This window comes from Podarcis melisellensis (assembly GCF_964234715.1).
Source record: "Podarcis melisellensis genome assembly, chromosome: 3".
NCBI classification, from domain to species: Eukaryota; Metazoa; Chordata; class Lepidosauria; order Squamata; family Lacertidae; genus Podarcis; species Podarcis melisellensis.
In genome coordinates, this window is record NC_138530.1 from 70,343,662 (window position 1) to 70,356,735 (window position 13,074).

The 13,074-nt window shown below is 40.1% G+C and overlaps 1 protein-coding gene across 11 annotated transcripts in view; it reads left to right on the plus strand.

Moving 5' to 3' along the window:
- FYN (FYN proto-oncogene, Src family tyrosine kinase) overlaps positions 1 to 13,074 on the plus strand; it is a 106,078-nt gene that overhangs the window by 75,423 nt on the left and 17,581 nt on the right. For all 11 annotated transcript variants that reach the window (XM_081905733.1, XM_081905729.1, XM_081905728.1 and 8 more), the window contains 5 exons: positions 2,507 to 2,764; positions 3,695 to 3,791; positions 6,786 to 6,884; positions 8,375 to 8,478; positions 9,322 to 9,471. In XM_081905733.1, the coding sequence (XP_081761859.1) occupies positions 2,518 to 2,764; positions 3,695 to 3,791; positions 6,786 to 6,884; positions 8,375 to 8,478; positions 9,322 to 9,471 (697 nt within the window). In that variant the 5' untranslated portion in view covers positions 2,507 to 2,517. The remainder of the gene's footprint in view (positions 1 to 2,506; positions 2,765 to 3,694; positions 3,792 to 6,785; positions 6,885 to 8,374; positions 8,479 to 9,321; positions 9,472 to 13,074) is intronic.

Below are 13,074 nucleotides of genomic sequence, written 5' to 3' on the forward strand. Positions count from 1 at the left end.
GCCCAGGCACTGGAGCCAAGTTGAAGAGGACAATAGAAAGGGAAATGACCTCTCCATCAAACTTTTCTGCCTGCTCCTCCCCACCTCTCTCAAAGAAAATACATGCCAGCAAAGAGAGAGAGAGAGGAGAAACTGAATAAAATATATTCATTAAAATATGTTGCACTGATGTCACTATTACCTCTTATAAAAATCTGTTTCGTTTGGGTCTCTCTCTTTTTACAGTTTGGAAGGCCTGTGTACCTATTCATTGCTGGCCTAGTTTTCTGTTACTTGTTTAGTTGGCCTGCATTTCTTGAATAGCTGCTTTATTCCTCTTTCTTTCTTCCCTTTTTTTTCTTTTTGGCACCTCGAAGTTAATAATTCACTTTTTTGTTGGCTCAGCGTGTGAATAATACATTTAGGGCCATATCCTCCCCTTCCTCTGTAATAAAGTATATCCTTGCTCAATTCAGATTGTGAAAGTGCTCAGATATCTATAAAGCACTATTAAATAGAGATGGGGGCTAAACCTAGTGGCAGAGAAATTCCACATAAATTCATATGCCCAAATGTGGGTGCAGAAGTTTTTTTGTTTCATTTTGGAGGTTTGTTTTATTTTGGGATTCCGATCTCCAAAGCATATTCTGCCCTTTCCAATATGTGCAGTTTGAAATCACAGTGTGCAGCTATTCTCCAATCCTGTGTGGAGGCCTCTAGGAGCCAGTGGGATATAATTGGCCCCTGGAGATGCTTAGAGCACCCACCCACCCGGCAAGGCTGTATGTTGCATGATACAAAATTCTGCCACATTTGTCCCCGTTAGAATCTTCTGGTGGGGTTGCATGGGGAGGGATAGAGGGTTAAACCCACACCACACCATTTTTTCCCATATGGCTCTTACATATGAGTGGTATATTCTGTTTTTTATATATATAATTTTTTGATTGAATTTTATAAATATTTTTTGACAAAACATCCATCTTACATATAATATATAAAGACCGCTTTGCCATCTTGGCCTGAGACTTCCCTCCTCCTCAACTAATGGTTTTCCTAATTATGCTCTGATACTGCATTTTGTTGTTGTTGTTGTTGTTGTTGTTATTATTATTATTATTATTATTATTATTATTATTATTATTATTACCACCCTTAAATCCAAATCTTAAATACAACATTTAAACATCATATTGATAATAATTGATATAGCTAACCGTACAAAACTTCTTGTAGCCCTACTAACGATGTCAGTTGTTCACAATTGTCTCTCAAATACAATGTAAATTTATTCTAGTCTTTCAAAAAGGTCTGGTCCTGCTGCTTCCGAATTTTCCTGGTTTGTTTCGCCAACTTGGCATAGTCCATTAACTTCATCTGCCACTCTTCTTTTGTTGGGATCTCTTCCATGAGTGGTATATTCTGAATCATGCTATGTGTGGAAAGTGAAGCAGTGTAAACTCTGAATGCAGCATGTATATGTATGTAGGAACTGTACGTGCAATAAACCAGCAGCTGTCCCCGAGGTAACAGCCTCTAGTATAAAAGTGCAACTATCTCAAAAATGGATGCCAGCTCCTTGGCTATATTGAGGGTGAGCAGCTGCCATTACCATCCCAAAGTGTAGCAGAGAATAGGTGAATAGAGGTGTGGAGCAGGAGGACTATTGGAGGAGCCATGGGATCCATCTCTCTCCAGAGAATCTTAGCTGAGGATGGTCAGAACCTTGAGCTAACACTTGGTGTGGGGTTAGGGTTTGCCCAGGTCAGGCAGCTAGAGCATGAGTAAATCTCTTGTCAAAGCAAATACAACAGACAGAAGAGCTTGGTGGCCTTTTCTACTTGCAGCTTGCTCAATGTTGGGGAATTTTTGTAATGGGGTGGGAGAAGTTGAGACTATGGAATCAGAAACCAAATGCTCAGTGGTTCATGAGCAGTATTTTCCAAAGTGGTGATGTGAAGTGATTTCAGAAAGGATGTGAGATGACTTCAGAAAGCCAACACAACTGCTGGCTGTTCTCCTGTTAAAGTCAATACTTTAACAGGAGAACTACAGAAGAGATACCTATGAGATCGGTTAACAAGAGGCTAAAATCATTGGGTGCAAAGATGCTTTTTTATGAATTGTAGGAGACTTTATCCTGTGTTGGTCCATAGTCTGTCTTTTTGCTGTTCGCATCACAGCAAACAAAGGACTGGCATAAGCCATGTTTGAATCACACTTTAGAAATGCAAAAAGGGGGGCATTGCCTTGTAAAGGAAACTTCTTTATTGCCCAACCATGTTTCTCAGTTGGAGCACAAACACCCAATGGAAGGTTCAACAAGTTGCTTCCTAGACATGTCCCAGAAAAGAGATATGTTGCCTTTAGCTGCTTGATACTGATGTATCCCAAAAATAATTCTGCATTTGCTGATTGGTAGAATTAACTGTTTATGTGCCATATCATGTTGGTAAAGTATATCAGACATCAAAATGAAAACAGGTTTTTGTTTGTTTGTTTGTTTGTTTGTTTGTATTTTCTGCAGGATTTTAGATAATGGGCTGTGTGCAATGTAAGGATAAAGAAGCAACAAAACTGACAGACGAGAGGGATGGCAGTTTAAACCAGAGTTCAGGTTATCGTTATGGGACAGATCCCACCCCTCAACATTACCCAAATTTTGGTGTGACTTCCATTCCAAACTACAACAACTTCCCCACAGCCGGTGGACAGGGGCTGACCGTCTTCGGTGGTGTGAATTCCTCGTCACATACAGGCACACTGCGAACAAGAGGAGGCACAGGTATATCATTTAGAATAACTTTATCTTTTTCAGAGCATATTAGGTTTCTTCAGTACAAAAATCAAAAACAAAAAAATCAGTCTTTTATTGAGGATCATTTGCATTCTTGCAACACCCACCTCTGATCTGAAGACATGAAATTATTCTTGCTCATATGGGACACAATTCACAATATAATAATAATTCACAATGTAAGCAGAGCACACAAATGGAGGCCTGCACAAAGTCAGATATGACTTTGGGTATAATATATTCTCTGTCTCCATTCCCCTTTCACTGTCTCACACAGTGCACACAGAGCCCCCTCATGCTGCTCATTCTCAGCACTCACGTATATACACTTCTTGCACTCGTAATTTACATGCTGCTCTCATACTTATGCAACATTCATACTTGCAGTCTGTAACAGGTGACCTTGTGATTCACATTGCCTACTGCTGTTTGTGCTGAACTCTTTCCCACAGAGTACATGGAAGCCAGAGCTCTTACAGGCAATAGCTACACAGATTTCAAAGTCTCTAACCTATTTTTACCTCATTTAAATAAATAATAAAGTTTTGTTGAGTTCACGTGCAATCCAGGGTAGCATGATGGTTGAGAGACTGAGATGTGAATTCCCTCGTTCAGATATCACCTGTATGACCCATGAACTCAACTGGTGGCCTTTGGAAAGCCACTGCTATCTCTTCCTTAGACACACACACTCCTTATCTGCAGTACAGGAATAACGATAGTCCTCTGTCTTGCACAGTTTTTGTTTTTAAAAAATAATACTTTGTGAAGTAAGTGGAACAAAAAAAAAATTTTAAACCAAATTCTGAACCAAATTCTGTAATTTTTTTTAAAAAGGCAGAATTTGTTGGCCATCTATTTTCCCCTACCCCTATTGTGCAGTAGCAAATTTGTAAACTGCCGTTTTATTTCTCTTAGGTGTAACTCTTTTTGTGGCTCTGTATGATTATGAAGCAAGAACAGAAGATGATTTAAGTTTTCATAAAGGAGAAAAATTTCAGATACTTAACAGCTCGTAAGTTTTATGTTACCGCATGACTTTATTAATATTTGTTGAGTGATTTGTACCTTCAGCAGCACTCCCAAAAGATGTACAGGGATGGCTTCAAAGGGGATTAAGACAAATTCATGGAGGATAAAGATACTAAAGGCTACTAACCATGATGGTTGTGTACATCATCCAGTACTGGAGGCAGAATAACTCCTAATGCAGTTGTACCTTGGTTTTCGAACAGCTTAGTTCCGAAAGCTGCTAACCTGGAAGTGACTGTTCTGGTTTGCGAACTATTTTTGGAAGCCAAATGTCTGACAGGGCTTCCATGGCTTCCGATTGGCTGTAGGAGCTTCCTGCAGCCAATCAGAAGCTGCGCTTCGGTTTCCAAACATTTTGGAAGTCGAACAGACTTCTGGAACGGATTCCATTTGACTTCCAAGGTATGACTGTACCAGTTTCTGGGAATCAGAAGTGGCAAGAATGCTGCTGCTCTAATGTCTTGCTTGTGAGCTTCCTGTAAGCATCTGCTTGGCTACTGAGAGAGCAGGATGTTGGACTAGAGAGGGGCCTTTTCTGATTAAGCGGAGCTCTTGTGTGAACTCTTCACACTTAGAGCAACTTCTGCTCCTGGTGCAAGTGGACATGAGAAGTACAGCATCAGGGCCTGTAAGCTAAACAGCTGGAGGAAGAGACGCAGGATACTCGAGACAGTCCTGCTTCTCACTTGTCCGAAACCCTTGGCTTATTGGCTTCCACCCACTCAAGCAAGGATCCACTGTGTCCTACCTTTCATGATCGCAGCTAAATACTGAATTGGATTTTAGTCCTTGAATCTGAAAGATGGAATAAATTAATTAGCAATGGAAATATGACCTTTTAGAAGTCAGTGCTTATACTGATGCAATTTGCAGAATGTTTATTTCAGACCATGCTTGTACATTGCTCTGGTTTGGATAAGTTTTTAAAACAACACATTTAAACTATAAACAATATTAAGAGCATTATGAGGTTGTGACCATCTTCATGGATTTTTGTAGCAGAACATAGAGCCAAGTAAATTTTTGCCGTCACTGCACAAACTGTCACCAAATATCTTTGGTCTGCATGACCAGTAGGAAATAACTGTGGTAAACCATCATAAACCGTGTATTTCTAACTGTAGTTTACTGTGATGTGCAAACCAAAGGTATAATAATAATAATAATAATAATAATAATAATAATAATAATAATAATAATAATTTATTTCTAGCCCGCCCATCTTGCTGGGTTTCCCCAGCCACTCTGGGCTGCTTTCAACAGAACATTAAAAACAGAAGAAAACTTCAAACATTAAAATCTTCCCTAAACAGGGCTGCCTTCAGATGTCTTCTAAAAGTCAGATAGTTGTTTATTTCCATGACACTGATGGGAGGGCGTTCCACAGGGCAGGAGCGAAAAGGCCCTCTGCCTGGTTCCCTGTAACCTCACTTCTCGCAGTGATGGAACCGCCAGAAGGCCCTTGGCTCTGGACCTCAGTGTCTGGGCTGAGCGATGGGGGTGTTTAGTTATAGTATTTAGCTATAGTTTTCCATTTATTGCAAATAAATCATTGTGATGTCTGGAAGAGTGAAGTAAAAAGATGAAATAATTTCAAGGAATACTTCATTATTCTGCCTACCTGAACAGCTTTTATGCACATAAAAGCACAGTCACTTGGGCTATGATTTATAAATGAAAACACCCTTTTCTTTTAAATTGGCAGTGAAAAAAGCCAACAAAATATTTACATTGTACACTTTCCTTTATGCTTCAAAGTGCTTCTGCTGCAAGCCTAAGAAAGTAATAATTGAATAATAAACAAATCCATGACAAATTCTTAACTGCAATGGGTGAGTCTGAGGTGCTCTGCTGTCAAGAATCTTGGGGCACAGCAAAGTGTGTGTTTGTGTGTGTGTGTTTAGGCATTCTGCTCTAGTGTAAATCCTACCTGCAAAGAGGATGAGTACAGATGTGCTTACTTAGCTCTTCCCTTACCCCATCGCTGTCTCCATCCCCCCTCCACAAGTTGGAGGGAGAAGTGTGAGGTGGGAAGCTGCCTCCTACTTGTGGAGATAATCGTTAGATAAACCTTAGATAATTGTTGCCCCAATACCATTTTTCATGCCACAGAATTTTTAGACTCCCATTTACTCTGCATCCAGGGCACTCCTTACCACTGGTTTGGCAAGAGGGATACACACAAAATTAACCATAATCCACACCTATCCTCTAACTGTCCCTTCATGGTTTTCCCTGAAATACCACATTTTGATGCATTTCTCCCTCTGATACCAGCTTTATCCAAGTTACGGGGAGGGGGAGACTCGGTGCTTTAAGCCGGTAAAGTGTACACAGCCTCTTTCTCACATTCCTGTTCCAGAGTCCTGCCCACACAGATGCCTCTAAAGCGGGGGGGGGAGCTTGTGCCTCTCCTGATGGTGCTGGACTATAACTCCCACCATCCCTGACCAGTCAGTGACCATGCTGACTGGGCCAGATGCGACAGAATCTGGAGGAGGCACGGGTCCCCCATCCCTGTTCTAAACCCTCTTACAATGCACCTCAGGGGGCTGCCATTAAGGAAAGTCCCTGGTGTAGATACATATACTTTAGAGCTTCTGAAGCTGCTCATACTGGCACATTCATTAACAGAGAGGCAAACTGTACAAAATGCGGCAATCCAAAACAATCCCTTTCTCTATTTTGCTTGGAGAAGTCCCTATTAAACGACACCAGCCACAGTATTTATGGGTGTGATAAAATATCTCCATCTAGTGGAATTTCTAGGCAGCGGTAGCAAAATAAAAACCAATAAATAGTTTCAATACACATTTGACTCTTCTGTCACTTTTCTGACTCTTTCTGTCCTGTTCCTTTAATTCTCTCTTTTTATGTATAATGAACTCCGTCAAATTAAGTCTATAACAGTTTATGGTAAATAGCTATGAATTCAGAGTGGGAATTCTCTTACTGCTTTTTTCCTCTTGTTTTTCAGGGAAGGAGACTGGTGGGAAGCCCGTTCTTTGACTACAGGAGAAACTGGATACATTCCCAGTAATTATGTGGCTCCAGTCGACTCCATCCAAGCAGAGGAGTATGCTTTTTTAATTTTATGGAAACTATTTAAAGCTGTGCTTAAAGAAAGTGCAAAAGATTTTGTGTGTGATTGATTGGGGAGATTTTCAAATTTCACATTGGTTTCCTTCTTCAGCTCAATGATAAATAATTGGGTAAATTAGTGGAAGGGGGGAAACTAAACTCATTCTCATTAGGTAGGAGGACCCGAAAATTATTAGGTAGGAGCACCCGAAAATTATTGGCCTGAGTGTCTTTCATGTTGCAGTTGGTATGTCAGCACAGAAGACAAATTGTATAAATTTTGCACATGCCAATTCACTAGAGATAAAGGCGTAATAATTGCAAGCTGAACAAACTTTTTATAATTGTGACTACAGTATTTAAATGTAAATGCTATGGGAATTTTTTGCTGCATTTTCAGTACTGTGCAAGATCCATTGAAGTTGAAGATTTAAATCTTAAACATGCATATTTATTCAATGGTTTCTAGATCTGCCAGCATAAGTGGTTCAGTTTGGAAACTATTCTGAATGCACATTAAATAGCTATAGCTGTATCCTTCTGTTCTGCATTGTGCATTTCAAATAAATGTCAGGAGTCAGGTCTTGGCAGTTGTCACCACAGGTACAAGTTGTTCATATTTGCATGAGTCACACATCATGCTAAGCCAAACCATGGCTTTGTGTGAACGGATGAGTGTATAGCCTCCCAGAGAAATTAGTAACTTTAGTCTCTCTCGAAATATATTTAAAAATTTAAAAAATGTCCAGTAGCGCCTTAGAGACCAACTGAGTTCGTTCTGGGTATAAGCTTTCGTGTGCATGCACACTTCTCCCTGGTCATTCTGTTTCTGCACTGCACAGAGCTAAGACGTGGCTTGGCTTAGCATGTCGTTTTAAGTCAGCTCATGGTTTAGCTTTTTCAGAGAAACTCTGAGTCATAAGCCATAGAGTAAACCTTGGTTACAGCTCATGGTTAGTCTGACTAGAGCTAAATCATGATCCCAGGTTCAGACCACCGGATAAGCCAGGCCATGACTTAGTACAGCGCAGAAGCAAAACCATCAGAGAGGATCAAAGTGGCCATGAACTCTTCTCAGAGAGCCCGCTTCAGACTAAACTGGGGGTAGGCAACCTTCAGCCTGCTAGATGTTACTGAACTACAGTTCCCATAAGCCCTAGCAAACATGGATAATGGCTAGGAGATGGGAGTTGTAGTTTGGCAACATCTGGAGGATCATAAGTTCCCCGCACCTCCATTACATCATGGTTTGACTTTTCATGAGGTGAACCGTACTTTTGACTGGTACTGCAGTTGTCCTTTTCCATCTTCTGCTTAAGAAGAGTCCTGTACCATTTACTATCCATAGCAGGTTTCCAGATTGTATTTTCAGGGCACAAGATCCTCACAAATCACCCTTAAATAACCTCCTGTTTGTACAAATTAGAATAACATTGCTCAGCCTTCTATTTAAAATGAAGTTTTCTTTCTCGGTGTTTTTGGTAGATGGTACTTTGGCAAACTTGGACGAAAGGATGCTGAGAGGCAGCTGCTAACATTTGGAAATCCTCGAGGAACTTTCCTGATTCGTGAGAGTGAAACCACCAAAGGTAGTATGGCCAGTATTTTAATTGTTAAGTAAACCGGGGGGGGGGGGGGAATGGATGCTTACAAAGCGATAAGCCGATAACAAGTGGGCCTAATCTATCATACATACATTGGTTTTTTGTTTGTGTGACCTATGAGTGTCAGTGTTGAGTTTACCAGTATTTGGTATTGAATAATCATCATTTTTAGTTCATTACTTCTGTAGTACCTTTCCTAAGTATAGAAAAGCAACTGCAGGGGTATGGGGTGACGTCTCCAACTTTTGCTGCATGCTTGTGGAATTTTGCAAAGCTCAGAAAAAGAAATTTATATTCGACACAATAAATAGCAAATCACTGTTTGCAATTGGTTGAGAATTTGATCAAGTGTATCAATATAATATATATTTAAAAGAAGGGGAGGTTGAAGATGAAGGGATCCTGTGCACATAGATAGCATTTATAGTATGATTTCCTTTTAATTTTGCTTAAGTTATCACTTAAAGCATGCCCTAGACATGAGTTTTAAACTGTCATGCAATTCAAAACAGTCAAGCAATTCTTGATTTAAAAAAACAACCTATACAGGTGTTATAATTGTTGTTCAGAGCTGACTACAATATAGAGGTATCACTAACTTAAAATACTGAAAGTTGTAGCTGTAAATTTGTATTTCCAGCAATGTCTTCTTTTGGCATACGTTATATACAATGCCTTAATTATGCCTTTTGTAATTACAGTGAATGGTCCTTTTTTTTCTTTGGACTGTAATATGTTATCAAAAGTATTTAAATTACTTTTAGTTTGAATTAAGACTATTTCCTTTACTTCTGACTACATGTAGCTTTTAAAAAAATTGTTTAATAGGTGCCTATTCATTGTCTATTCGTGACTGGGATGATATGAAAGGAGATCATGTCAAACATTATAAAATTCGCAAACTTGACAATGGAGGATATTACATTACAACCAGGGCACAATTTGAAACTCTTCAACAGCTTGTTCAGCATTATTCAGGTAATTTTGCAGATAAATGTTTGGTATATATTCTCAGTTCCTATAAGATATCAATAGTGTATATAGAACTTTTTTCTGTATAATACATTAAGGAATTATTCATTCATTCATTCATTCATTCAATAATTTAAATATTATTCACCATGAGGTACCAGAGCAGGTTGCAACAATAGAATATACAATTATAAAAACAGATACAATTGCAAAACACATTAAACTGTTCCAAATGTAACACAGCAATATCTGATGAGAGCAAATAAACAGTTTCCTTTAAAAAACCAAGAAAATAAAGGCAGCTTTGCACTGCATAAGCAATGTTCTTCATTAATTGCACTGCTAGAGTACAAACCCACAAAGAAACTATTGGGAACATTGACTGGATAATTCTTGCTAGCTATGTAGCATATCGTTAGGGACGCAGGTGGCGCTGTGGGTTAAAGCCTCAGCGCCTAGGACTTGCCGATCGAAAGGTCGGGGGTTCAAATCCCTGCGGCGGGGTGCGCTCCCGCTGCTCGGTCCCAGCGCCTGCCAACCTAGCAGTTCGAAATCACCTCTGGGTGCAAGTAGATAAATAGGGACCGCTTACCAGCGGGAAGGTAAACGGCGTTTCCGTGTGCGGCTCTGGCTCGCCAGAGCAGCGATGTCACGCTGGCCACGTGATCCGGAAGTGTCTCCGGACAGCGCTGGCCCCTGGCCTCTTAAGTGAGATGGGCGCACAACCCCAGAGTCTGTCAAGACTGGCCCGTACGGGCAGGGGTACCTTTACCTTTACCTATGTAGCATATCAGTAATTTTTCTTTCTTTGATGCTATCCAATGTTGTGCAACCAGACTTCTGCTTGTACAAAAGTACTTCACTTTCCTTTCCCCCATCCTGCATCCCCCTAAGTGCCCCCCCAAAATCATTTTAAAGGCAGCCCCATATACTTTATTGCAGTAATCCAAACAAGAGGTTGCCAGAGTATGGATAACTGTAGTAAGGCTGTCTCCGTCCAGATAGTACTGTACATTATAGTTAACATGCATGTTTTATTACATTGATTTCCATATACTGTATCTTTAGTAATAGTCCATACTTTGCATTGTAGCACAGCTGTGAAATAATTAGAAATGAATGTCTGTATAATTTGCTTAATCATTTAAAATAGTTTCCTCACACTTTTTTGTTGTGCATTTTGTTACAAATGTTCATACACACACACACAAACACACACTTCTATAAATATTCTGCAAAGTTCTTATCTTCAAGATGTTTCCTACCATTATTTTAAAGTAAATTTATTTATAACTATATTTTAAATTGCTTATTCTAGTCTAGGATATCATAACTATAATGGTGCCTAAGATTGTTCAATCTTTAAAATGTTTCATAAACTGTAGGGGGAGGGGAATCTGTTTGGGATTATTGCTGCATCATTTTATTTCTGTTTGTAATATTACTCAGAGCTTCTCTGGAAAGAAAATCTGACCTTCGATTTCTGCTTGGTCTAAGGTTATGCTAACTAGAGGAGTGCTGACAATTTATGCTTAAACTATTTCTTAATATTAATCCTACGTCTAATTCTCATACATTGACTCCCTGTTTTGCATTGCACCAAAGCCCTCAATCTTGCCTCTATGATCTATTTATTCTATCCCTATACACATTCAGACTTTCACATTCTAATACTTTGTGGTTTCTAGTCTCAGCTCTTCTATTGGTGTAGTGCTGGAAATGTTATCTTTGACAGTTTTTTGCCATTGGTAGGAAAATATGTAGCTGCAAAGACATTGGTTTCAGCCTGGACATTTGGGTGGCTATTTCAAATTGAGGGGTGATGGCTGGTGAGATAGAATGGAAAGCAGTAAATTGCCACCACTGAACAGAAACTGAGAGGGTGGGATGTCTGGGGTAGCCAGTTTTGTTTTGCTTTTTAAGTACAGGGCTTCTTAAAACTTTTAATACTTGTGTAGAAGAAGGAATTTCAGCAGATACAAATGGTCATGCAAGCCACATCTATTGAAATTCCTTCTTCTATCCTGGGAAGCTGCTTAAACTTAAAGGTGGGCCTCTCTGAGGGTATTTGAAGCAGGGAGAAGCTTCTCCCTGCGGTGTGCAGGTGTGCTGCTGATGAATGGCCAGCATCTCTCTCTTTGGGTGTGGTCAATTACATTAGCCAGCAGTGTATCTGCATGGGTGCTCCATGAGCCACTGCCTGTCTCTGCTGCCACTCATCGTAAGGGCACAGGCCTCCCCTCCCTGTCAGTGGCAGCCATTTGCTGCTTTCTACTCCACCTCACCAGCCACTGCCATATATGGCTGTCGGCTCTTTTCCTCTACAGCTCCTAGCTATGTGTTCTGTCCCAGTACTCCTTCCTCTTTTAGACTACCTCCCCACCCCACCCCCGGCCTTCTGCTATGAAGGTCACAAACAAATGAAATTCACAAACAAACAAACAGTAGCGTAGCATGGGGGTGCAGGGGGGGCCCGGCCGCACCGGGCGCAACATCTGGGGGTTAGGTTTAGGGGGCGCAAATTACTTGCCTTGCCTCGGGTGCTGAAAACCCACGCTACGCCACTGCAAACAAAAAACCTCTGCCTCAAGCTATGGTTTTGTTTCCATTGGGAACATAACTGGCCATGTTGCAAATTCTGATAGTGTTGGGAAAGCAGTTTTGAAATTTTTTGTGCCTAGATTTGAGCTAGCTCATAAACAAGCTGCAAGAGCCTCCACGCATATTCTGGCACTACACCATCCTGAATTGTCTATTAATTGGTTTCCCCTAGCTCTTTCACCCCGTCCACCATTTCTCCATTTTCTTCTCCTTACCTGCAAAAGTTTGCTGCATCTGCTCCATGTTTATTTCAGAAAACCCCATTTAAAAGATTTACAAACTCTAGGTCAGGCTCCTGTGTATTATAATAGAGGTATAACATGTACCTATCAGCTCCAAAGAACAAACTTGATTGTATTAATAGCGATTAATTGATTTTGTCTGATACCCATGTATTTCTGCACTCATGGGTGTAAAGAAAAACGTTTATTTATCATTTATTTATAATCTGCTCTTCAACCAGGTCCCAGGAAAGACATATACAAACCTAAGCAAGAATTAAGCAATAAAATTAAAACAGCATAAAACAAAATGCAGGCTTCAGTTACAGATAGCACCAGCAGCAACAGCTGAGGGTCCCTATAGAGAAAGTCTACTCACAAACTCCTGCCCCATGAATCTCATTGTGCTTTGGGACCACAAGCAGTGCTTATCCTACTGATCTTAAAACTGTAGCAAGTTGGTATGAGAGAAGGCCTTCTTTCACATAGTTGGGGCTTAGATGATTTTGGGCCGTATTAGTTTTAAATCAATGCCAGCTTTTTAAAAAATAAAAACAAGGCACCACAAACTTGCTTCTGGGCATTTGTTTCCCCATGTCCCTTATTCCTAAAGCACCAATAAAGACAAGTAAATCATATATAGTTACCCAGTAGTGGACAATCCAGTAGCCACTACTGCATTTATATCTTAGATAAAGCCATCCAGGAGATACTGCAGCCCATCAAATTGCTGTTATTTTAACAAGCCTACAGTTTAAATGTCCTTTTCCTGCCTTTCAATATTTGT